Source organism: Lutra lutra, chromosome 2 (genome assembly GCF_902655055.1).
Source record: "Lutra lutra chromosome 2, mLutLut1.2, whole genome shotgun sequence".
Taxonomy (NCBI): Eukaryota; Metazoa; Chordata; class Mammalia; order Carnivora; family Mustelidae; genus Lutra; species Lutra lutra.
Window position 1 is genome coordinate 39,968,904 of NC_062279.1, and position 25,421 is coordinate 39,994,324.

Sequence of the window (25,421 nt, forward strand, 5' to 3'; positions counted from 1 at the left end):
GCAAGTATGAAATTATATATCTCATTATGGTCTCTATTTTAATTTCTCTAATTATTGATGGGATTAAACATTTTTTAAATTATTTAAAAAAAATTATTTTTATTAACATATAATGTGTTATTTGCGCCAGGGGTACGGGTCTGTGAATCATCAGGCTTACACATTTCACAGCACTCATCATAGCATATACCCTCCCCAATGTCCATAACCCAACCACCCTGGGATTAAACATTTTTGTATATATCAGACAAAATACAAAATATTTTGTATTTGGGGCGGCTGGGTGGCTCAGTGGGTTAAAGCCTCTGCGTTTGGCTCGGGTCATGATCTCAGGCTCTTGGGATCGAGCCCCACATCGGGATCTCTGCTCAGCAGGGAGCCTGCTTCCCTTCCTCTCCCTCTGTCTGCCTCTACCTCTCTGCCTACTTGTGATCTCTCTCTCTCTGTCAAATAAATAAAATCTTAAAAAAATATATTTTGTATTTATCAGTCAGATGTGTTTCCATTTCTGTGAAATGCCTTTAAGAAGTCTTTCATATTGGCATTTACTTATTGTTTGTTAGTCTAGCTAAAGTTTGTTCCTTTTGATTTTCCCATACAATGAATTTTTAGTTTCTTTGACTTTCTCTATCGTTTTTCTATTCTTTATTTTATTAATTTCTACCTTAATATTTATTATTTTCTTCCTCCTGCATACTTTAGGTTTAGCTTGTTCTTTTTCCAATGTCTTTAGGAGGAAGATTAGTTGCAATTAGTTGTTGAGTTGCAATCTTGCTTCTTTTTTTTAAACATAGGTTATAAATTTCCCTCTAAGCCTGGCTTGGGCCACATTCCGTAAGTATTGGTCTTTGTGTTTATTTTTATCTATCACAAAGTGTTTTTTAATTTCTCCTTTGTTCCACTGGTTGCATAAGGATGTGTTTTGTAATTTTTACATTCTTAAATTTCTTTCTACTTATCAAATTTCTTTCTGTTATTGATTTCTAATTTAATTCCATCGTGGTCAGAGAATATACGTTGTATGATTTCAATACTTCAAAACTTATTGAAACTTTGTTTTTTTAAGGCCCAGCATCTGTTCTGTGTGATTTGAAGAGAGTATATACTCTGCAGTGGTTGGGTGCAGTGTTTTATAGAGGTCTGTTAGGTTTAATTTATTTATAGTGTTGTTAAAATCTTCCATATTCTTATCAATTAGCTACTTAATTTTTCTGATTATTGAAGATGGAGTATTAAAGTCTCCAGCTATTATTGTTGCATTGTCTATCTCTCAATTTCTTTCATTTTTCACTTCATGTGTTTTAGGGCTCTGTTGTTAGGTGCATATGTATTTATAATAGTTCTCTTTCTGAGGGATTGATCTTTTATCATTACCATATATCCTTCCACATCTAGTAATTTTTTTCCCTTTAAAGTCTGTTTTGTCTGATATTAACATAGACACTGCAGCTCTGTTGGGGTTGCTATTTGTCTCGTATGTCATTTCCATCTTTTTACTTTCAACCTCTTTTTATCTTTAAGGTAAACTGTGTTTCTTGTAAACAACACATGGTTGGAGCTTACTTTTCTTATCCAGTTTGACAATCTTTGCTTTGTGATCGGATTGTTTAATCTATTCACATTATATGCTATTATTGATGTAGCTGGATTTATATCTGGTGTTTTGATTTTTGTTTTCTATATTGCTCATGTCTTTTTTCTCTATTCCTCCTTTATTGCTTTATTTTGCATGAAGTGAACATTTCTAGTTTAACATTTTAATTCCTTTAATGATTCTTCCTTCTACATTTTGGAGTTATTTTCTTAGTGGTTGCTATAGGGCTTACCATATTTATCTTAATTTATAATAATTTACTTCAGAGCTGTACCAACTTAATTCCAGGGAGATACAGAAGCATTACTTCTAGGTACCTCTATTACCTCTCCTCCCATTTGTCTATTATAATTATTATACATATTTCATTTATATATGTGATAAACCCAACAATACATTTTTATAATTACTACAATGTATATATAGATCTTCAAAAAAAAGCTGAGGGAAAAAAAGGAGAGTAAGTATATGTTTATAGTTTATTAACCTTTTATTTATCATTTTTATTTCTCAACATGTCTTCTCTCAGATTCAAATTACCATCTGGTGTTAGTTCCTTACTTCAGTAGAGCTTTTCTCCCCACCCACTTGTTACTGTAAAATAGATTACATTTGTCTATGTTATAGGCTAACAATTACACACATAGATTTATGTAATTGCTTTTAAGTTAATTAAGAGTAAAAAAATGTAGTTATACTGTCTTTTATAGTTACACAATTACCTTTATTGGCAATCTTTTTTTTATTATTATTCAAGTTACTATTGAGTGTCACTTGCTTTCAGTCTGAAAAACTTCCTCTAGTGTTTATTTTAGGGTGGGTTGGCTCGCAACAGATTCAGTTTTTGTTTATCTGAGAATCTTTTTACTTTATCTTCATTTTTGTAGAACTATTTCTCCCTTCAATTGTGCCAAATTTTTCTTTATGTATTTTCATGGTCTTTTATTAGGTAAATGAGTTTTTATAATTGTTGTGTCTTATTACTGTATTGAACCTTTTATTAAGACAAAATATCCTTTTTTGTCTCGTAAACTTTTTTTAATCTAAAGCATATTTTGTCAGATAGCCATCCCTGCCTTCTTTCGGTTACTGTTTGCATTGAGAACCTTTTCCCCATCCTTTCATGTATAATCTATTTGTGTCTTTGTATCTAAAGTGAGTCTCTTAGAGACATCATATAGTGAGATCATTTTTTTCTTAATCCATTCTGCCAACCTCTGTCTTTTGATTAGAGTTATTCCATTTACATTTAAGTAATTACTGATAAGGAGGGACTTACTTCTGTCATTTAGCTACTTAATTTCAATACAGTTTATAGCTTTTTTGTTTATTTCCTGTACTACTGTCTTTTGTGCTTAATTGAGTTCTTTTTATAGTGAAACATTTAAATTCCCTTCTCTTTCTTTCTGTGTATATTCTATAACTATTTTCTTTGTGGTTACCATGGGGATTACATTTTACATCCTAAAGTTATAACACTATAATTTGAATTTATACTATTTTAAATTCAGTGACATACAAAAACTTTGCTCCTTTTCTGCTTTATTCCTATCCCTTTCAGTTACTGATGCCACAAAATTACACTTGTGTCCAAAAACATAAACTAATAATTTTTTGTTAATGTATTAGTCCTTTAAATTATGTAGAAAACAAAATGTGGTATTACAAATGAAAGTTACCATAATACCACCTTTTAAACTAATAACTGTTTTTTTAATATTTAGGCAATGATGTAGAAAACAAAAGGTGGAGTTACAAACCATGGTTACAAGAGCAGTAGCCCTTGTTTTTACCTTTACTGAGATCTTTATTTCTTCATATTGCTTCAAGTTGGTGTTTCCTTTTATTTCAACCTGCAGAGCTCCCTTTAGCATTTCTTGCAGGTCAAACTAGCTGTAATGAATTCCCTCAGCTTTTGTTTATCTGGGAATGTCATAATTTCTCTCTCACTTTGAAAGATAATTTGGTAGATATAGGATTCTTGGTTTACAGGTGTTTTGTTTTTGTTTTTAGCACTTTGAATATATCAGTGGCCTTCTAACCTTCTGACCACTAAAGCTTCACATGAGAAGTTTGTTGATAACTTACTGAGGATTCCTTGTAGGTGATGAGTCATGTCTCTTTTGTTGCTTTCAGTATTCTCTTTGTTGCTTGACAGTTTGATGATAATGTGTCTTATTATGAGTCTTTTTGAGTTTGTCCTATTAGGAGTTTGTTCACTTTCTTGGTATTTATATTCATGACTTACATCAAACTTGGGGAATTTTCAACCACTGAATCCTCAAATATTCTCTCTGACCCTTCTCTTTCTTTTCTCTTTCTGGGACTCCCACAATACATATATTGGTCTACTAATTTGTGTCCCACAAGTCTCTTAGATTCTGTTCACTTTTCTGTAAACTTTTTTTTTCTCTTGGTCAGATTCACCTATTTCAGTTGTCCTAGTTTCATGTTTGCTGACTCTTTTGTCTGATCAAATCTGCCTTTTAACCCCTCTAGTGAAATTCTCATTTCTGGAGGCACCTGGGTGGCTCAGTGGGTTAAAGCCTCTGCCTTCAGCTCAGGTCATGATCCCAGAGTCCTGGGATAGAGCCCCACATCAGGCTCTCTGCTCAGCGGGGAGTCTGCCCCCCCCACCTGCTTCTTTGCCTACTTGTGATCTCTGTCTGTCAAATAAGTAAATAAACTCTTTTTTAAAAATTCTCATTTCTGTTATTGTACTTTTCAGCTCGAGAATTTCTCTCTCTCTCTCTCTCTCTCTCTCTCTTTTTTAAAGCAGGCTCCATCTTGAGCCCAACATTAGGCTTGAACTCATGATCCTGAGATCAAGACTTGAGCTAAGATCAAGAGTCAGAGGCTTAACCAATTCAGCCCCAGGGGTTCCTGGAATTTCTTTTTAATTCATTTTCAGGTTTTCTATCTCTATTGATACTATCATTTTGTTCATACATCATTCTCTTGACTTTCTCCATGTGTTCCTTTACTTCTTGAGCATCTTTATTAAAGTTGTTTTAATACTAAATTTGTCTAGTAGGTCTGCCAACTGATCTTCCTAAGGGATAGTTCCTTTGGATTTATTTTTTCCTTTGAATGGGCCATACGTTCCTTTTTTTAAGTATGCCTTATGATTCTTTGGCTGAAAATCGGACATTTGAATCTAATGATGTGGTAACTAGAAATCTGATTCTCTCCCCTCCCCAGGGTTTGCTGGGTTTTATTTTGTTTCTTATTGTTTTAGGCTATCTACTAAGAATCTTCCAAGTGTCAGCATAAAGTGTAAACTTAACATCTTCTCAGGTCTTCTCCAAGATTTCATTATTCCCTGGGTATGCACAATGACTTTCTATTTTCCCTGTATGTATGGATGGTTTGAATGCTCTAGTCCTAGTCTTGCCTGGTTTCCAAAAGAGGAGAAAGAAAAAAAGAATTAGGGAAGAGAAGGCACACAACACCTCTGTCTTCACCTTTATGATCAAAATAGCAGTCATCTTTTAGAACACAGATCTTTCATATTTGGAGGACAGGATCTGTATTGGTCACCATAGCTCCCACCACCTGCATATACACTTCTCCTACCACTCCTCCACTGCCTGTCATGGGGCTGCAGGTGGCAAATGGGTGCTTATCACTGAGCTAATAGTTGAAATTGACTGATATTAACCACAGTGTACCATCAAAGCCTTCTTCTAGAAGTTGCAAGCCCATTTCAATAGATAGATTACATCAAGGCCATTGTTGCCTAAGTGGGGAGACAGATTCCCGGTGTTTCCTACTGCACTATCTTCCTGAAAACCTTCACCTTCATTTTTTAATGGTTTTACTACATATAGCATTCTTGGTTAATGGTTTTTTTTTTTTTAATACTTTATTTATTTGACAGAGACAGAGAGAGCACAAGCAAGGGAAAATGGCAGGCAGAGGGAAAGGGAGAAGCAGTCTTCCCACTGAGCAGGGAGCCTGATGTGGGACTCAATCCCAGGACCTGAGATCATGACCTGAGCCAAAGGCAGACGCTTAACCAACTGAGACACTCAGGCATCCCAGTTAACAGGTTTTTCTTTCAGCACTTTGAATGTCATCCCACTGCCTCCTGGTCTTCATTTTTTTCTGGTAAGAAATCAATCTTATTAGGGTTCCCTTGCATATAATGTTATTTTTCTATTTGATTTTAATCATTTTTTACTATGATGCATCTGGGTGTGGATCTCTGTTTATCTTAGTATTTGTTGGGTGTCTTGAATTTGTAGATTAGTGTTTTTCATCAAATGTGTGGGATTTTCACCCATTATTTCTTCAAATATTTTTTTAAGTTTATTTTTTTAGTAATCTCTACACCAAAGGTGGGGTTTGAACTATTAACTCTAAAATCAAAAGTCAATCAGGCACCCCTCTCCAAATATTTTTCTGTTCCTCTCTCTCTCTCCCCATCATTTCTATTTCACCCTCCTTTCTTCTGGTACTTCCATTATGCCTATATTCACATGTTAGGGGTATTTTGTTTCTCTGAATCTATTCATTTTCTTCTTTCTTTGTTCTCTGTTTTTCAAATTGCGTGATCTATCTTCAAGTTCGCTGATATTTCTTCTGCAAGTTCAAGTAACCATTGAGCTTCTCTAGTGAATTTTTTGTTTTAATTATTGTGCTTTATACCTTCAGAATATCTTTTGTAAAATTTCGTATCCTTTGTAAAATTTGTACCTTTTTAAATTTTTGATGAGATATTTTCATTTCTCCCTTTAAGCATGGTTTCCATTAGTTCATTGGAACTAACATTTATTTAGCTTATTTATAATAATTGCTTTTAAGTCTTTGTTAATTCTGACATCTAGCCCTTCTCAATTGTGCTTGTTGGTTTTTGTTGTTGCTGTTTTTAATTACTTGACTAACTTAGTGAAGTTAGTTTCCCATTCACTGTGAATGAAGTCTCTGATTTCATTTCTTAGAAGGTGCAGCCTTGGGCATGCACATAGTCACCTGGGGTGACAGAGCTTCTAAAAAGCCTTTCTCTGTTTTCCTGATTTCTTTGTTAACCTATCTGCCTTTGCTGGTGTCAAACTCAGGTATTAGCTCCATGGCAATGGATTGCTCTTTGTTTTGATGATGTACTAGTGCTTAAATTGTTCTGTAGTCTGATCCAATTAGATCTGGGCCTTTTTGCAGAAATTTTTGAAGTTAAGGTCTTTGAGGCTTGTTATGACCCTCAAAAGAGCCTTAAGAAAGGCTCTTTTTGGGGCGCCTGGGTGGCTCAGTGGGTTAAGCCTCTGCCTTCAGCTCAGGTCATGATCTCAGGGTCCTGGGATTGAGCCCCGTGTCGGGCTCTCTGCTCTGCAGGGAGCCTGCTTCCTCCTCCTCTCTCTCTCTGCTTGCCTCTCTGCCTACTTGTGGTTTCTCTCTGTGAAAAAAATAAATAAAATCTTTAGAAAAAAAAAAAGGCTCTTTTTACCTTTTTCTCTGTTCTCTCTGGTAAACTACCTAGCTTAAAAATAACCGAATGTGTTCTCTGGTGGAACTACCAGCTCCCTTTTCATTTTTTACCATGAAATTTTCCATTGTCCTTGAGAGTTCCCTTAGTCCTGAACTTCCCCACACTCTTCCAGCTAAAATCAGTTCCTTTGGGGAAAGCTTCAGTGTTCTCTGTTCTTATGGCTTCCTCTCCCCTGGAGTGGGGGGGGGGGGGGTCTATCACTCCTCTATAGGGAGGGGTGTTACAGATCTGTTTCTCTAGAGTTGGTATGCCTACCTTATGATCAGAACTCAATTGGGATGGTAGCTTCTGGTCTTCTTAGTTTGCCTCTCCTGGCATGGAAACTTCACCTTATGAGCATCTAGGAAAAGGGTGATCAGAGTCCTGGTACTCTTGGCCTGCTGCACCCGGGGTAAAGCCTCCACCCTGAGTGGGAGCTGCGTGGAGGGAGTCCTGACGTTTTGCTGCACTTGCCTGCAGAACAGCCTTTGTAACACAAGCCTAGGGGTATGAGAAATACTGGCTGCCTCCCCTCCTTGGGAGATACCACAGGACGTGAGTGGGGAGGAGAGGATATGTCTTCTTGGACATATCTACTCAGAATGGTTTCTGTAGCACTGAGCTGTGTGTGGGGTGGTGGCAGTGGTGATGGTTTAAGGCAAGAATAAGTCATGGTGTAAATGCCATCAGGCTGTTAATGTGCGTGTGTTTTTGAAGTGAACATCACCTCAAGATTTTATTGTCTTCATAATATAACAAAATATGGATAGAACTGGATCCGTTGGCCCTTTCTCTTATCTCCTCCCAGTTCAAAATGCTTGCATCTCTTAAGAGACAGCATTCTTAGGTCTGCAATTGGGGTCAATAAATTCAAGCTTCAGCACAATCTTCTTTGTAGTTTTAGCCTTTTCCCAGAAAATCGGCTTAGTCTGCCCACCACAGCCCCTCTGCTTCCTGTCATAATGCCACTTTCCCTGGACATAAAATCTTTGCCTTTCTTATACTGTGTCACTTTGTGGGGTTGGTCTTTGCCACACTTCTTGCAGAAAGTCCGGTGGGTTTTAGGAATGTTCACTATGTTTCCGAGAGCACTATCTGCATGGGAAAAAAAAAAGCCAAGCTCTTAATGTTCTTCTAGAGATTTAGATTTTCTTGAATGTTTCTTCTTTTGCTGTAAGACCTTAAGACAATTTGCAGAGACCTTAAATTGTTGTTTGAAAAAACTTTTTTGACCAATCATCATAGTTAGGGTGAACATGTTGCCATTCCAGAAGTCATCTATTTGTTGCTAATATTGTACAGTTTGCCTCACCAAAAATAAAACAAAGGACGTATATTCATATCCCTTAGGATATTTTAAAAATGAAATTTTGATGATCTCAAAACCCAAATATTATGAATTTAGAAAAGAATAAAAATTCTCAATAGATCTTTTGAGTTTAAAAAAATTTATCATTCAGAAAAAAATCTCAGTAAAATAAAACACATCCAAGGTAAAAAAGATATCAAGACATGGAATTATAAGAGCAAACTTTTCCATTATTTTAAGTACAATAATTATAACTGCTTTTTTTGCTTATTTGTAAATCACTGTTTGCTTTTTGATATTCTTCTTTCATATTGAGGATTAATTTTAATACACAATATAAAATCATAATGCCCAGAAACACCAGTTACCATCACAAGAGCAATGCTCTTCATTCATTGGTTATCCAATTCACATGGTTGCTAATATCAGTAAGAGTAATAATCAAACAGGTTTATAAATCTTCTTTTTCCTTTAAATGCTATTCATGGATGGCTGTCTTTTAAAAATTCTAGAACATAAATGGGAGTTTTCTTTTTACAGATCATATGGCCTTTTAAGTATCTTGTTTAATGTTGCTTACTACTGACTTTACAAAAGCCATGGGTGTTGAGTATATGTGCATAATATTTTTAATAGCAAGAGATGATCAGAGAATATTATTTGAACCAAAAAATCCATATCAAGTGAAACTTTCATTTGTTTTTGCCATTTCTGTTACACTTCTAACAAAGGAATTACACAAATTATAGTTAAGAGAAAAAAAAAAGATCTCATGTACTTGGGACTTACAGGTAAAAAGTTTTGCTAATAATTTTAAAACAGCACTGTTTCTTTACTGCAATGACAATTATTTTTAGTTCACATAACAGATATACAGTTACTAGACATTTAAATTATTTTACAAAATTTTAAAACTTCTTTAACTCAGAATTTGACAGTTCAAACTATGCAGCAGTTCAAAGTGAAGTTTATATTTTCACTATAACCAAGAATAAAAAGAATGGCAACTAATTCCATCCTAATCCAGAAACCCATTTTAAAGAATCTGAGAACAACTGCTTAAATGTAAACAGTAAACAGAGAACAGATGACCACTTGTCACGGATATTTTACAAACAGATTTCTGCAGGCTTTGGAAGTTAGGCTAGTGTTCAGTCATTTGTAAGTCCCTTCTAATTCTAAAATTCTATGATTTTATAGTTCTCCTAACAGTTTTATCAAGAAAGTTATTTCTTCTCACCATTATTGCCAGATTACATCATCACACATAAATGGAAATTTTAGTATGTTACTGTATGTGCTTAAAATAAATGTCATCTTTCAGAATATGCTGCAGTTCGCATGAGTCTGCCCCCCATTTGTTCCAGATTGAGACTGTGTCCATTTGTTTCAGACTGAGTTTCATCATGCTTGAATAGGACCTATTTCCTTTACTTGGCAAGATAATAAACAGTACAGTAGACAAAATGAATTTTTAAAACATTCACCAAATGTTACATCTCGCATTCAGAAATAACCAGCTATACCTCAAACTCCCTATGCTAAACTATGGTAATTTATTTAAATGCAAACAGCTGGCATACATGCTGCTTGTTCAGTTCTCTCCAGAGATTTATGTTTGTTATGAAAAGAAACTCCAGGTTAAATCATAATGTTAAGATGCTAAGTAATTAGGATTGCCACTTTTACAATTCAGTGTTGGATTCTTGGTTTTGGGGACACAAACACACATACACACACACATTTCCTTTCATGTAGACAACAATAAGATATATGCTTTGCAAGATGTTTACTCATATCCTCCAGGAATTGCTAGACAGATGAAATATAAAACCAAACTACTTTGTGGGTTTCCAAAATACTGATGAGATCCATGAATAACTAGAAAACATCCTCTGATTCCATAAAGTTAGTTCTATATGTTATCAGAACATACAACTTCAAGTAATCTCTTAATTATAACTTTCTATTTTTGAATACTGGTTCATAAAAAATCAAGGTATTATCCACTGGCATCATAGCAGTAAGTCACATTGAAAACCATAGCTACGAAAGACACTTTTGAATGTCATTGTTTCATATTTTTAATACTGCCTTAAAAGGTCTCTTACTCTTCAACTATCTCAGCGTACTTTGAAATATAAATTAATTGTAAATTGGAACAATTATTCTAAATCTAAGTAGATAATTCCTAAGGCAGCATCTGTTTACTCAGAACATATTTTCATTTCAAATGTGTAACTAAAACTTCTCACAAAGTCAGAATACAACTCATAGTTTGAACAGAAACTTCAGTGTTTAAATTTTAACATTCAGTAACATAAGCAGTACATAGTAGATTGCTCTGGAATACAAATCACTCATTTAAGTAAATGGGATATAATTTCTAACTTGTGTTAAAAGTGAAGAAATCCTTTTTTACATGAAGATGTGACCAAAATCAATTGGTCATATTATGGTACAAATCAAACTCTACTGACACAACACTTTCGTTAGAGATTTGGGTACAGATTGTTATATCTAACAACAGTTGGGAACTAGAAGCTCCTTAATGTTGGGGATAATGAAAGAAAAAGGCATACTATGGATCAGGCCCCCATCTTTATTACTTTATTCATAACAATGCCTACTTTATTGAAGAACATCTCTTCCACTGGAGATATGCTTCTAATTTAAAAATTAGTGGGGAAAGAAAGATGGACCCACTTTTAAAATTTCATACTTATTTACTCATATTGACTAGGTATAGAATGACTCTTCAATTCCTGCTCTGAAGACAACCAATTCATTTTTTTAAGCATTAACTTGTCAATTTATCTTTGACAAGTGATTAATAAAGATAAACAAATCTTCTGACTTTACAAATAAGAATATGTGAGTAAGAATATATATATTCTGAGAAGTTACATCTCGTGATCTGACCTATACTTCTGACTTACAATGTAACTACATTCTTTTAATAACCTGCATTAATTTTAAATTTTAAACTTAAATTGTCCTTGCTATACTGTTCACAATCACTTTACTTTTCATTTTTACATTTCTATAAATACCCAAACAAAACTCCTCAATTTGAAACCAAGTTACATTGGAGTTCTGAGGTTAGTTTACAACTTTTAAGATATTTTGTTAAAATGTAAAAACCCTGAAATTACAAACAAAAAATTTACAATTTTATAGTATATATCTAATTTATTTTTTTAAAAAAATATTCTGAATGTTTTTATACAAGTACTCAAGTGTTATTTTTTTCAGATGAAACTCCTTATAGGCTAGAAGAGGGTGTGTGGTGTTGCCCCATTAAAAACCAATACAAACATCATTTTTCTATGCTGGCACTTCAACTATTTCAAAGTAGTCATTCGGCAAAATCACGTAACCTCTCTCTGATATGTCGTCCTTCTCTTTCTGGAAGTGAACAACCTCCTTTAATTTTTCAAGCTGTCGTTCTTGTCTTCTGCATCGCTGCTGTGCAGTCTTGAGCTTCTTTCGGAGTTTTTCAACTTGTTGTTCTAGCTGATGAATCCTTTTTCTCTGGTGCATTGTATCCTCCACAGTATAGTTGTGGTCACAGAAAACTGAGAGATTATCAGGGGTCTGAAGAGGAGGCATTAGTAATCCAATAGTAGCATCCACCTGGGAAATGGGAGGTGTTAAAGGAGGCGGGGGAAGCTGTTCTTGTGGCTCCAGAAGATCTTCCTTCTACAACAACAATGCAGAGTATGTTCAAGTTTAGTAACTACAAATAACAGTTTAAAAGAATCCACCTGTGGAATTTAAGAATGACATTTTTACAAACTGGATTACCTAGAAGAAAAGGTTAAATTTACAGAAACATACAATCTTCCAAGAACAAATCAGGAAGAAATAGAAAATATGAATAGATCCATCATTAGTGATGAAATTGAAAAGGTAATCAAAAAACTCCCAAAGACAAGAGTCCAGTACCAGATGGTAAATTCTACCAAATATCTAAACAGTTAATACCTATTCTCCTCAAAATACTCCAAAAAAACAGAAGAGAAAGGACTTCTAAATACATTCTGTAAGGCCAGCATTACCCTGGTATCAAAAACAACAACAACAAAGAACTACAGGCCAATATCCCTGTTGAACATAGATGCAAAAATAAATATGAGCATATTTGACAATACGGTAAAAGGATCATTCACCATGATCAAGTGGGATTTATTCCAGGGATGCAAGGATGGTTCAATATTCATAAGTCAATGTGAAACACTACATTAACAAAACAAATGATAAAATCATATGACCATCTCAGTAATTACAGAAAAAGCATTTGACAAAACTCAATACCCATTCATGATAAAAAGTCTCAACAAAGTTGCCTTAGAGGGAACATACCTCAAAATAATCAAGGTTATATATGAAAAATCCACAGCTAACATCACACTCAGTGGTGAAAAACTGAGAGCCTCTCCTCTAAGATCAGAAACAAGACAAGAGGGGCACTTGGGTGGCTCAGTGCGTTAAAGCCTCTACCTTCGGCTCAGGTCATGATCCCAGGGTCCTGGGATCGAGCCCCACATCAGGCTCTCTGCTCAGCAGGGAGCCTGCTTCCCTTCCTCTCTCTCTTCCTGCCTCTCTGCCTAATTGTGATCTCTTTCTGTCAAATAAATAAAATCTTTAAAAAAAGGAAAGAAAAAGAAACAAGACAAGATGTCCACTCTTACCACTTTCATTCAACATAGTACTGGAAGTACTAGCCATAGCAATCAGAAAAGAAAAATAAATAAAAGGCATCCAAATTGGTAAGGAAGAAGTAAAATTATCACTATTTGCAGATGACATGATACTATATATAGAAAACCCAAAAGACACCAACAAAAAACTACTAGAGGTAGTAAGTGAATCCAGTGAAGTTGCAGGATACAAAATTAATATATGGAAATCAGTTGTGTTTCTATACACTAATAATGAAGTAGCAGTAAAAGAAATTAAGAAAACAAATCCATTTATAATTGCACCAAATAGAATGAAACACCTAGGAATAAATTTAACCAAGGTGAAAGACCTAAACTCTGAAAACTGTAGAACAATGATGAAACAAATTGAAGATGACACAAATAAATGAAAAGATATATAACATTATCATGGATTGGAAGAATTAACATTATTTATTTGTTTGTTTTAGAGATTTAAACTATTTGTTTGACAGAGAGGGGGCACAAGCAGGGGGAGTGGCAGGCAGAGGGCAAAGCAGCCTTCATGTCAACCAAGGGAGTCCAACGTGGGACTCAATTCCAGGACCCTGGGATCATGACCTGAGCCAAAGGCAGCCACTTCACTGACTGAGCCACCCAGGTGTCCCAAGAATTAACATTGTTAAAATGTCCATACTACCCAAAGCAATCTACAGACTCAGTGCAATCCATGAAAATACCAACAGCAGGGCGCCTGGGTGGCTCAGTGGGTTAAGCCGCTGCCTTTGGCTCAGGTCATGATCTCAGGGTCCTGGGATTGAGTCCCACATCGGGCTCTCTGCTCAGCAAGAAGCCTGCTTCCCTCTCTCTCTCTTTCTGCCTGCCTCTCCGTCTACTTGTGATCTCTCTCTGTCAAATAAATAAATCTTAAAAAAAAAAAAAAATACCAACAGCATTTTTCAAAGAACTAGAAAAAAATAGTCTTAACATTTGTATGGAACCACAAGAGACCCCAAATAACCAAAGCACACTTGCATGAGAAGAATAAATCTGGATATATCACAATCCTAGTTTTCAAGATATACTACAAAGCTGCAGAATCAAAGCTGGCACAAAAACAGAAACATAGATCAGTGGAACAGAACAGAGCCCCAAAATAAACCCTTGCAGTTAGTTAATCTACAACAAAAGAGTTAAGAATATATAATAGGGAAAAGACAGACTCTACAATAAATGGTGCTGGAGAAAGTACAGTTAGATGAAAAAGAATGAAACTGGACCACTTTTTATATACCACACACAAAACTAAGTTAAAAACAGATTAAAGACTTAAATGTGAGACCTGAAACCATAAAAATCCTAGAAGAAAACACAGGCAGTAATTTCTTTGAGATCAGCTTTAGCAACATTTTTCTAGATGTGACTCCTTCGGCAAGGAAAACAGAAGCAAAATAAACAATAGTGACTACACAAAAATAAAAAGCTTTTGCATAGGGCAGGAAACCATCAACAAATGCAACTAGTGTGGGGCGCCTGGGTGGCCCAGACGGAGAAGCACTCCATTATCCCAAAGACCTACACATGGCCAACAAACATGAAAAGATGCTCAACATCACTAATCATCAAGGAAATGAAAATCAAAACCGCAATGAGTTATCACCTTATATCTGTCAGAGTGACTAGTATCAAAAAGACAAGAAATAACAAGTGTTGGTGAGGTTATGGAAAAAAGGGAACCCTCTTGCACTGTTGGGAGAATGCAAGTTGGTCCAGCGACTGTGGAAACCAATATGGACGTTTCTCAAAAACTTAAGAATAGAATTACCATATGATCCAGTAATTCCACTACTGGGTATTTACCCAAAGAAAATGAAAACACTAATTTGAAAAGATATATGCAACCCTATGTTGACTGTATTATTTATAATAGCCCAGATATGAAAGCAACCTAAGCATCCATTAACAGATGAATGCATAGAGATGTTCTGTGTGTTTGTGTGTGTAGAGGGTATACATATATATCTATACATACATATATACATACACACACATACACACACGAATATTACTCAGCTATAAAAAATAATGAGCTCTTGCCATTTTGTGACAACAGGCATGGACCTAGAGGGTATCAGGCTAAGTGAAGAAAGCCAGAGAAAGACAAATAAATACCATGTGATTTCACTTATATGTGAAATCTAAAAAACAAAACAACTGAAAAACAAAAAAGCAGAAACAGACCCATAAATACAGAGAACAAAGTGATGATTGCCTGAGGGGAGAAGATGGGGGGTCGAGGGGATGGAAAAAATGGGCAGAGGGAGGTACAGGTTTCCAGTTATGGAATGAACAAGACAAAGGATGAAAGGTACAGCATAGAGAATATGGTCAGCGGTGTTCTAATTGCCTTATATGGTGACAGATGGTAGCTATAGTGTGGTAAGCACAGCCTAATAGGTAGATTTGTCTAATGTTGTACACCTGAAACTAATGTAACACCATTATGTGTCAGCTATACTTCGATTAAAAAGAAGGAATATTAGACTTTTTTTTATGAAGCCTTGAAATAGGAACATTCTAAAATGAGAAAACAGTTTAAGTTTTAAGTATACTTTTACACCTGAAGTAGAAATGGGATGCAAGAAAGAGAACTGGTAAGATTTAATGAAATACCAAGCACTTAAAACTGAGGGTGGGGGGCGCCTGGGTGGTTCAGTGGATTAAGCCTCTGCCTTCGGCTCAGGACAGGCTCAGGTTCCTGGGATTGAGCCCCACATCAAGCTCTCTGCTCAGAGGGGAGCCTGCTTCCCCTTCTCTCTCTCTGCCTGCCTCTCTGCCTACTTGTGATCTCTCTTTCTCTCTGTCAAATAAATAAATAAAATCTTAAAAAAAAAAAAACAAAAAACAAAAACTGAGGGGGAAATATTTGAAACTGAATGGTCCCTGATAAAGAAAACCCAAAACTTATCAACATACATGTAGAGGTAGAGAGTGACCTTAAGGTAAATTACAAAGCTAGATTGACTTTCTTGATGTAAAGATGTTTAACTTAAATAAACTGTACTTTGTATTTTTAAAAAGTATATCATGGTTAACAGTGGTTATCTTACAAGTGATGGCTTCCAGTAAGATTTATTAACACTACTCTGAATTTTCCACAATAAAAACATTAATTTTATAAATAGCCCAGTATTTTAAAACACACGTTACCTTATCATGTGGCTCAGTACAGAGAAATATCGTGGGTACAGCATTCTCTTTGAGCAACTTGTTGTTGCACTCCCTCTTAAAGCAGTCCGGGGTAAAGTGTTCTGAACAGATACTGCTATACTTGGTGGGCTTAAAGTTTTTCCTTCGGACAGCAGCCTCCCATTTTTTGCAAAGACCGGGTCGAGTAAGAGGAAACCTAAGAAGAAGACATAATTCAGTTCTCTGACCTTCTTTTAAAAGGAAAAAAAAAAAGCACATCCAGACTTTCCTGATTAGGAAAGACCTATCTTATACTGGTGTTAACAAGCTAAGGGACATCTGATTAAAACCCTAGGGCTGCTATCTTTTTTTTTTTTTTGACAGTTTTTGATTGTACCTTTATTCACCTTAATTAAGAATGTACTTGTTTGAAAGATCCTTTAAATAAAGTGACCACCCACTGCTGTGTGACGTAAGTTGGGCCTCTCCACGTGGAGTTTTTTTTGTTTTTGTTTTTTTTAAAAGCAGTATTTGGGGGTGTTGGATGAAACACTGAATTTTACTCCTGAAACCAATATTGCACTGTATGTTAGCTAGTTCGAGTTTAAATAAAAATTAAAAAAAAAAATAAAAAGCAGTATTTGTTATAGGAAACTTTTGATCACAGAGTAGTTAGTTACAAGAATGTCAGATACAACGATGTATACAATTTAAACAGGACAGGCTGATTAAAAATTTACGAAATGTAAAAATATACATATTAAAAGTCAGCCATGCAGACAGATGCATGCAGTAGGAAAAGGAGGTGGGAAGTCAAGGGACATACGCAGTAATATTGCTTGTCTTCCTCTATTACAGTAAATAACTTTCACTAACTGATACAGGTTGGTATTACACACACATCTAAACATACAAAGGTAAGTGGTGTATCTCCTCTATCTCAATTATTAATGTTTAACTTTTTATGTCAAAGACACTAAGAGTTTCAGGTAAAATACTTACGAAAGGGTGAATCTCTACTGATTTTTTTTTTTGACCAATGAAAACAAAATTGCATGTTTATATCTACATATTGCAAAAAAGAAGGTTCTAGTTCTCTTAGGATCAGTCTGACAAATATGAATTAATCAAATGATAACCAATGATAAATTTAAAATTTCACTCATTTATTTGTTTATATAATATGTCTGGAGAAGACTGGAATTGAAAGGGAGTGGTCTATTAGTTTCATGAACTGGGATGTCCAAGTCTCTCCCCAGGTTTGGGAAGTTCTTATTTATTTTTTAATTTTTAAGATGTTTATTTATTTTAGTCTTCCAATTTATTTTTAATTCCAGCATAAGAATATTACTTTTCTTAATTTACCTCAAAATCAACTGGAATATGTCCATCTGGAAGGCGCAGATAAGGGGGCTTGGGAAAAGTTTAAATTTATTGTGATTTTACTTTTCCAGGTCAAGTATTTAGTGAACTGGGGAGACTGGAAAGAAGCCAAAGGATGTCTGAACCCCCTGTTCCAGTTTCTCTTCCATGTAAGGCATGCTGGAGCCTAACTCTGCTAGCATGAAGAACTAACCAAATCTTTGGGACAGTTCTTTCCTTTGCCCAGAACCGCTGCTACCACAGGGCCACCATGTAGAAACTAGTACAGGTAAAAGTACCCCTAGAAGATCCCTGCTGGAAATGGCCTCCAGAAATACAAACTGTCGTAGCAATCACTGGTAAAATTCAGCTCCTCGCACCTCCTGTCTCAAGCACTACAAAATGCTCAGGCTGTTTATGGAGGTCTGTCAAGATGTTTCCTATCTAGTCCCCCCAAAACGGTTCTTTATAGCTAAGAATGAGAGGCAGACCAGCTCTTCCTGTGATTCATTTAACAGCCAGCAGAAACTATTTCTGATGTGTGAATGCCAGCCTTGGTTTCCAGTACCGGTGAGAGGTTTTCCACATTTTTAGATTCTTTCTGAGATATCATTAGAAACGGGGTTTGTGGGGAGCAGACTGTATGCAACTGTGTCACCATCTTCTGATCGATTTCTACACTTTCAAAGAACTGGAACTCATCAGCTTTAAGAAACTCCAGTAAATTAAATAAGTAATACCAGTAGATCCTGAAGTAAGTTTAAGGGCAGGGGGTGGTGGTGGTGGGACATCAATTAATACTCAAGACCTACGTTGTAAGGCACTCGTTTCTATTGGGTTCTTCTCAAATCAAACATCAAGGGCATCTACATCCCCTGTTAAACACAAACGACCTCACCAAGAGAACTGAAGAAATATTTAAGTTTTGCCCTGGTAATTATTTACCTATGAATAATTGCTATAATTTACCAGGGGCGGTTCATTTCTTAGCTGACATCTATTTACAGCTGGGAATTCTTGCAGAACAAGTTAATGGAAATGCAGAAAAATCTGCAAATACTGCATTTGGCTGAATGAAAACGCCGCCGTGTCCCGTTTTGCAGACATCCGATGATCATTAAGTTGTTTTCATTTTGCAGTTTTCTTTTCCCATTTTCAAGAGAACATGTCTCCCTCCAGGACTCTTAACTGCAGCACTTTCTGGATGAAACAGACCTGGAAGTCGTGGGGCAGGTGCTTTTCCCAAGGCTTCCCCCAGGCGCCCGTGACAGGTCACCCTGAGTCCTATCAGGACACCGGACTTCGGCCGGTGTCGTTATTGTCCACGTTATCGCTGCCGAGCGCGGAAAACGGCAAGTGTTCATCTGGGCCGGACCAGGAGCTTCTCTACACTTGGAGGTCCTTAAAGGTTAGTTCCTAGAAATTGGGTAAGCACGTCCTCCCTGAAATCCTGGCCCGAAACCAATGTCTCCCATCCACAGCAAGGATGGCAAAAAGTGGCTTCGTCATTTTAAAGGTCTTTGCCTCGATTCCAAACTCACTTCCAAGGCGCCGTTGCCACCTGGCTTCTCTACTACCCCAGGGCGAGATCCAGGTGCCTCCCGGCTTTGAGAACCTCACGGCGCGCGCGGGGGTTGTCGGACATCGCGAACACGCAAAACCCGAGGCCACCAGCGAACCTCGCGCACGGGTTCCGACCCTCGAGCGCGAGAAACGGTCATCGCGGCGACGCGCGCCAAGAACGCGCAGCCCTGGGCGGTGGGGCGCGAGCGCCAACCCGGGGGCGGGCACGCCCACCGCGCGCGGCCGGAGAGACAGGGAGGAGAGCCCGATTGTGCCCCGCCCCTGCCTCCGCCCCTTCCCCGCCCCTCCCATTAGGTCTCGCGCGGACACGCGCCTGGCTCCGCCCCCGAGCCTAACCGGCCGCGCGCCCCCAGCCCGAGCTGGGGCCAGCCCCGCGAGACGCGCAGGGTACCTACTTGTGGAAAGAAACGGGCTTGTCCTTATCATATCGGTTCTTGCAGCCGTAGGCGGAACAGGACTGCACCATCCTTTCGGTCTTCAGCCACTTCACTTCGACCGCTCCAGCAGGCAGGCGAAGCTGCTATCAATGTCGCCGCGCTGGGCTTTGACGCCCTCGCTTCTTCTGTAGCTTTGGTCAACAGTCAGAGTGATGATAAGCTCACTAGGGTTGACTATTGTACCCGTTTTGTTGTTTGCATTAGCGGAAGGACCACAGCCATCGCCCGTCTCCCATCTCCAAGATGGCGGAGGCAGCTTCAACCTCACCTCTCGCGAGGAGTCTGTCTCACTGTCTCTGATTAGCCCCGAGGTCAGAGGTAACGTTCCTTGGGAAGCAGCCCATTGGCTAAGGCCGGACGTTGCGGAAGTAGGTGGGGCCTCGAGCTTCCGGAAGGGGTGTTTGGGAGGAGAGGCGAGGGGAGGGGACCGGGCGTGAGTGTAGGGTAAGGCTCAGCAACCTGTGTGACTTCCTTGTGTTAATTTATCCGGGACGGTTTAGGGTGGAGAGCAGCGCGGTCTTTGGGTCTGGTAGCCTGAAGGAGGACAGGTGTTAAAGCTGAGGTCGTTGGGTAATCTTCCCATTGATTTAAAAGGACAGCCACGGATGGTTTATGATTTATCAGTGAAACTTCGTGGATCCCTTTCCCACATCGCCAGTTTTCATCCCATTACCTGTCGCTGCAGCTATAACAAAGACTCTTGAGAGCTCAGGCGCCAGAATTCTGGCAATGAAAGAAGACACCCAGTCCTTTCTGAAGGCTCGCATCGCTGTAGTGTTCTGCACGTGCTGTTGGAAATCATGAATTGCTGCGGCTGTTTTCCCACCATCTGCCTCCTGGTGCGTGCCCCTCCCCTCTGTGTAGATCAGAGCCTGGAAATCTGGATAGCAGGCTGTTGACAAACTCCATGGCTCTATTACACTTTTCCTGATACACTCTCCTCCCCCCCCCCCCCCCCGCCCCAACCCCCCTTAAATCCTGATGTTTCCCCAGGGTTCCATCCTCTGCCCTCCTCTGACTCTAAACACCCTGCTGCTTGAATTAAATAAAATGCTATGATTTCCTAAATCTTCTATTTCTTATGTAAATTTTCCTGCCTTCGGATTATCATCCGTGAATTATCTATTCATTTGCTTAAACCGGAAACCTTAGTTTTCTTTCTCACCCTCTACATGTGTTTGATGGCCAGGTTAATTGTATAGCATAAGTAAATACTTAGTAAACCCACCCCCCTCCATCTCTCTCTCTCTCTCTCTTTTTTTTTTTTTAAGATTTTATTTATTTGACAGAGAGAGATCACAAGCGGGCAGAGAGGCAAGCAGAGAGAGAGAGAGAGAGAGGAGGAAGCAGGCTCCCTGCAGAGGGGAAAGCCCGATATGGGACTCGATCCCAGGACCCTGAGATCATGACCTGAGCCGAAGGCAGAGGCTTAACCACTGAGCCACCCAGGTGCCCCCCTCCATCTCTCTTTTAATTGTTCGTGATCAGGCCCTCAGACGAAGGCAACAACCCCTGACCATCTCCAGTTTTGCCTCTCCAGTCTTTCCTCCATATTAAGTAATTGTCATACACCTGTTCACATCATTCAGAAGCTACCTCCTCTACTGGATAAAATCCAGACTTCTAATGGTGAGTCATAAAGTCCTTGAGGACCAGCTACCTCTACTTTTTCACCATCATCTCCACCCACTTGTCTTTAACTTAACTCTTTCCTAGTATTCTATTTTACATAGGACAGGCATTCTCCTGGCTTACGTAAATAGGCTGTTTTCCCTTAGCTTAAAATGCCTTTCTCTGGCCTCTCCACCTTCACAATGTGACCTCAGTGGTTATGTTTCCTAACAAGCTTTCCTTATCCTCTTTTTCTTAAGCTGCCCAACTTGGGCATCTCTCTTGCTCCATTGAAAACTTGCACTTAACCTCTCTATATGATCTTGAACCATACTGTAATATGTGTCCTTGTCTCACTTCATGAACTAAGATCCTGTTGAGGAGGAGGACTTTGTCTTAGCCTTGTAACCCCATCAGCTTGCAGTGTCTGGCATAAATTAAGTATCTAGAAAATGTCTGTTAAATCAACTGGGCCCAGAAACCTTGTGCCTAAAATAATTTCAGAGCCCTATCCCTTTACCAAATACTAAAATAATTTATTTTATTAGCATTTCTAGGGATAGACAGGCAGTAAATTCCTTCGTGGTTTGCTGTCAGTAAGGATCAGAATGTGATAACTGCTTGTGAACTGAAAAGTATATTTTAACTAAGAGTTCACTGAAATTCTTTACTCATTAATAGATTCAGCAAATATTTACTAAATATTTACTAAACATTTCCTAGGTTCTAGGGGCTTGGGATGCATGTGAATAAGACAAAGATTTCTGCCCACCAAAGTGGGGGGTTTGGGGGGTAGCGAAGGAAAAAAATGAAACAAGATGGGATAGGGAGGGAGACAAACCATAAGAGACTCTTAATGTCACAAAACAAACTGAGGGTTGGGGCGGGGAGTAGGGAGAGGGTGATTGGGTTATGGACATTAGGGAAGGTATGTGCTATGGTGAGTGCTGTGATGTGTGTAAACCTGGCAATTCACAGACCTGTACCCCTGGGGCTAATAATACATTATATGTTAATAAAAAATTAAAAAATTTCTGCCCTCATGGAGCTAATGTTCTAGTGGAGGTTAGAGAAGGCAGACAGAGAACATACGACCATATGTCATATTAAAAGGTGAAAAGAGGGGGCGCCTGGGTGGCTCAGTGGGTTAAGCCTCTGCCTTCGGCCCAGGTCATGATCTCAGGGTTCTGGGATCGAGCCTCACACGGGGCTCTCTGCTCAGTGGGGAGCCTGCTTCCCCCCTCTCTCTGCCTGCCTCTCTGCCTACTTGTGATCTCTGTCAAATAAATAAATAAAATCTTTAAAAAAAAAAAAGGTGAAAAGAGCTCTGTGGTTTGGAGGGGATTGCAATTTTAAATACAATGGTTAGGATATGCCTAATAGAGGAAGTGACTCGAGCTAAGATTTGGAATGGGCAAGAGCTAGCCAGGAGGATATCTGTGGGAAGAGCCTTGCAGGCAGAGGGAATGGCTAAGGCAAAACTCCTGAGGCTCAGTGTCCCCAGCCTATACAAAGAACAGTAAAGGGGCCTGTGTGGCTGGAGCAGACTGAGCTGGGCTGGGCGGGGAGATGAAGATGACAAATATATAGCCAGGGTAAACAGGATGAGGCCATGCAGGGACTGGTAAGCTAGTATAAGGACTTCTGACTTTGACTCTGAGATGGACAACATGCTTTAAGCAGAGTAGTGATCCAGTGTTTTAAAGCAATCACTCTGCTGTGTTGAATATAGATAGCAGGGGCATCTTAGAGGCAGGGAGACTGACTGGTAGGCAGGCTTCTGTGACAATGCAGGTGAGAGATGATGGCTTATACCTCCGTGGTAACAATGAAGGAGTAAGAAGTGATCTTCTCTTCTCTCCCTTTTCCCCCTTCCATTTCTTTATTAACTTTTATTGAGTAGATGGAAGGCATTATGCTAGGTCTTGCTCTTGGTGAGCAAGATTAACAGTGCCTCTCTTCACAGAGCTTATCCTAGTGAGGGAAGACAGACAAAAAAATGTGAATAAAATCACATTGTGCTTGGGTGCCTGGGTGGCTCAGTCAGTTAACCATCTGCCTTCAGCTCAGGTCATGATCCCAGGGTCCTGGGATCAAGCCCAGCATCAGGCTCCCTGCTCAGCGGGAAGCAAGCTTCTCCCTCTCCTCCTGCTTGAATTCCCTCTCTTGCGGTGTCTCTCTCGGTCAAATAAATAAGATCTTTAAAAAATAATAATATTGTGCTGAGATGCCTGAATACATTAGAATGTTATAAGGGTTAATGAGGTTAGAGGAGGGTTAACTTACTTACTTTAGTTTGGGTAGTTAGGTCGTCAGAGACGTGAACATTTTGCTGAGGACTAAAGAATGGAAAAAAATCTAGTAATAAAAGAATGAAAATGGGGAGGCCAGGAGGAGCATTTTCCATACAGGGAGTGTGTACTAAGGCCCTGTAGCAGTAGTGAGTTTCGTATTTTCTGGCAACTGAATGGAGGCTGGGGTGTAGACCTAGGGAGCCAGGAGGAAAAGGACATGAAGTGAAGTTGAAGTAGGTGATTTTAAATGCAGAAGGAAGCCAATGAACCTTTTTAGGCAGTGGAGAGATGTACATTTTTAAGCATAATTCTTGGCTATTAGCTGAAGAGTTTATCAGAGGGGCAGCAGTGCATGTGAGTTGCAGACCATTTAAGAGGCCACTGCAGGCAAGTAATACAGGGTGGTAATTTGGACTAAGGTAGTGCCAGTGGAGATGGAATGACCAGGATATGAGAGTAGTTGGAGGTAGAAATGTCAAGGCTTGGTGCTGACAGATGGATGTGAGAATGAGGAAGAGAGAGGAATCAAGGTATTAAGGTTGATTTGTACTTGAATTTCTGACTTGAGCATTTAGATGGAGGGATGGTGGTACCTTTTACCGAAATGCAGATGGCCTTTAAAAAAGAAGAGAGCTATATACACCCCCCACCAAACAGAGGACTTGTAGGATGGGAGCAATTTATGAAGTGGGGTCATAAGCTCTGGGAGTGTAGGACTGGGAAATGTCGGAAGAGAAAGAATGTATGAAAGTGTGCAGAGGTTGGTAATGCAAGCCACTAAAGAAACATGCAAGGATCACACCAACCACTGCAGAGCACCCTTTTGAGGTCTCTGATCATTTTTAATCCGTTTAGAGTGGAACTAGTCAATTTCATTATTTGGTTGGGTTTCCCTCAATGAAATTCTCTTCTTCACTCCCCTTTTTTCTGTTTTCTTTCTTCCAGCTCTCTGTAACTTGGAAGTGAAATCTACATTTTTATTATTTATTGAAATAATCCTAATGTTTCCTTACTCTGAAATTAAGTTAGAATAGAAATTTCTTAATAGAAGAATAATTTCCACTTTCTCTAGACAAATTTACACTCATTGTCTGTTTTTCTTCTCTCCCTTGCCTGTTTCTTCTCAACATTTCATAAGGCTTAAAGAACTACTCTCTACTTGTCAAGGGGTGACTGCCAGGAACATTTACTTTCAAAGATGATAATCTGCCTTTTTAACAATCCAAATGTCCATTGTGGTATAGTCATACAAAGGAATACTATACAGCAATCAAAGTTAAACTGTGACCCACAACAATATGGATGGTTCCTACCTAATATCAAAGAAGTCACGCAAAAGCGAATATAGGATCCTATTTTTTTAAAGAGTAAAAAAGGTAAGTAAAAGTCAGAAGAAGTTACTTTGGGGTAGAGAGGCAACAAAAGGGGGCTTACAGGATAGTGGTAATGTGTCTTTTGACAGAGGTGAGAGTTAAACACTACGTTCACTTTATGATAATTCATCATCTGATCCTGATGATTTAGAAAATCTCTGGTGTAAGTACACTGAGGATTGCTGGAGGGGAGGTGGGTGGAAGGATAGGGTAATTGGGGAGACAGGCATTAAGGAGGTCACCTGATGTAATGAGCACTGGGTGTCATATGCAACTGATGAATCACTAAATTCTATGCCCAAAACCATTAATATACTATCTGTTAAATTGAATTTAAATAAAAAAAATTTTTTAAATCCCTGGTGTTTATTCTACTTTAATAGTTTACTACGCAAACAAGGGCTATACAAGATAGGCAAAATTGCCTTTCTTTTACAAAACAGGAAAAATGTTTACGTGCTCATTTGATCTCTTCATTTGGTCCCTTACATAAAGTGTCAAAAATGAAAATATCTCTTAGCTTTATATGCCCATCTAAGG

General features: G+C 38.4%; 1 protein-coding gene and 1 long non-coding RNA gene across 4 annotated transcripts; one reads left to right on the forward strand and one right to left on the reverse strand.

Moving 5' to 3' along the window:
• Positions 1-9,040: 9,040 nt before the first annotated feature.
• Positions 9,041-19,878, reverse strand: THAP1 (THAP domain containing 1). The gene is made up of 3 exons (XM_047717240.1): positions 19,562-19,878; positions 16,242-16,437; positions 9,041-12,069 (listed from the first exon to the last, which is right to left on the reverse strand). The coding sequence occupies exons 1-3, from the start codon at positions 19,630-19,632 to the stop codon at positions 11,695-11,697; spliced, it is 642 nt and encodes a 213-aa protein (XP_047573196.1). The 5' UTR covers positions 19,633-19,878; the 3' UTR covers positions 9,041-11,694.
• LOC125092812 (uncharacterized) lies at positions 15,436-25,421 on the forward strand. Of its 3 annotated transcripts, XR_007125073.1 has the most exons (7): positions 15,436-15,685; positions 17,079-17,137; positions 17,675-17,752; positions 18,101-18,152; positions 18,762-18,990; positions 19,808-19,921; positions 20,289-20,671. It is a non-coding gene; the product is annotated as an uncharacterized LOC125092812 (long non-coding RNA). The 3 variants fall into 3 exon arrangements; XR_007125071.1 differs by lacking the exons at positions 15,436-15,685; positions 17,079-17,137; positions 17,675-17,752; positions 18,101-18,152; positions 18,762-18,990 and adding exons at positions 21,092-21,232; positions 24,647-25,421 and having other exon boundaries at positions 19,756-19,921; positions 20,289-20,442; XR_007125072.1 differs by lacking the exons at positions 15,436-15,685; positions 17,079-17,137; positions 17,675-17,752; positions 18,101-18,152; positions 18,762-18,990 and adding exons at positions 21,092-21,232; positions 24,753-25,421 and having other exon boundaries at positions 19,756-19,921; positions 20,289-20,442.

Excerpts from the sequence above, each read along its gene's own strand:
- THAP1 (XM_047717240.1), bottom strand. The coding sequence starts at position 19,632 with ATGGTGCAGTCCTGTTCCGCCTACGGCTGCAAGAACCGATATGATAAG. Across the intron at positions 16,438-19,561 it reads AAGCCCGTTTCTTTCCACAA|GTTTCCTCTTACTCGACCCG; the intron begins GTAGGTACCCTG and ends TCTTCTTCTTAG. Across the intron at positions 12,070-16,241 it reads GTACTGAGCCACATGATAAG|AAGGAAGATCTTCTGGAGCC; the intron begins GTAACGTGTGTT and ends TTGTTGTTGTAG.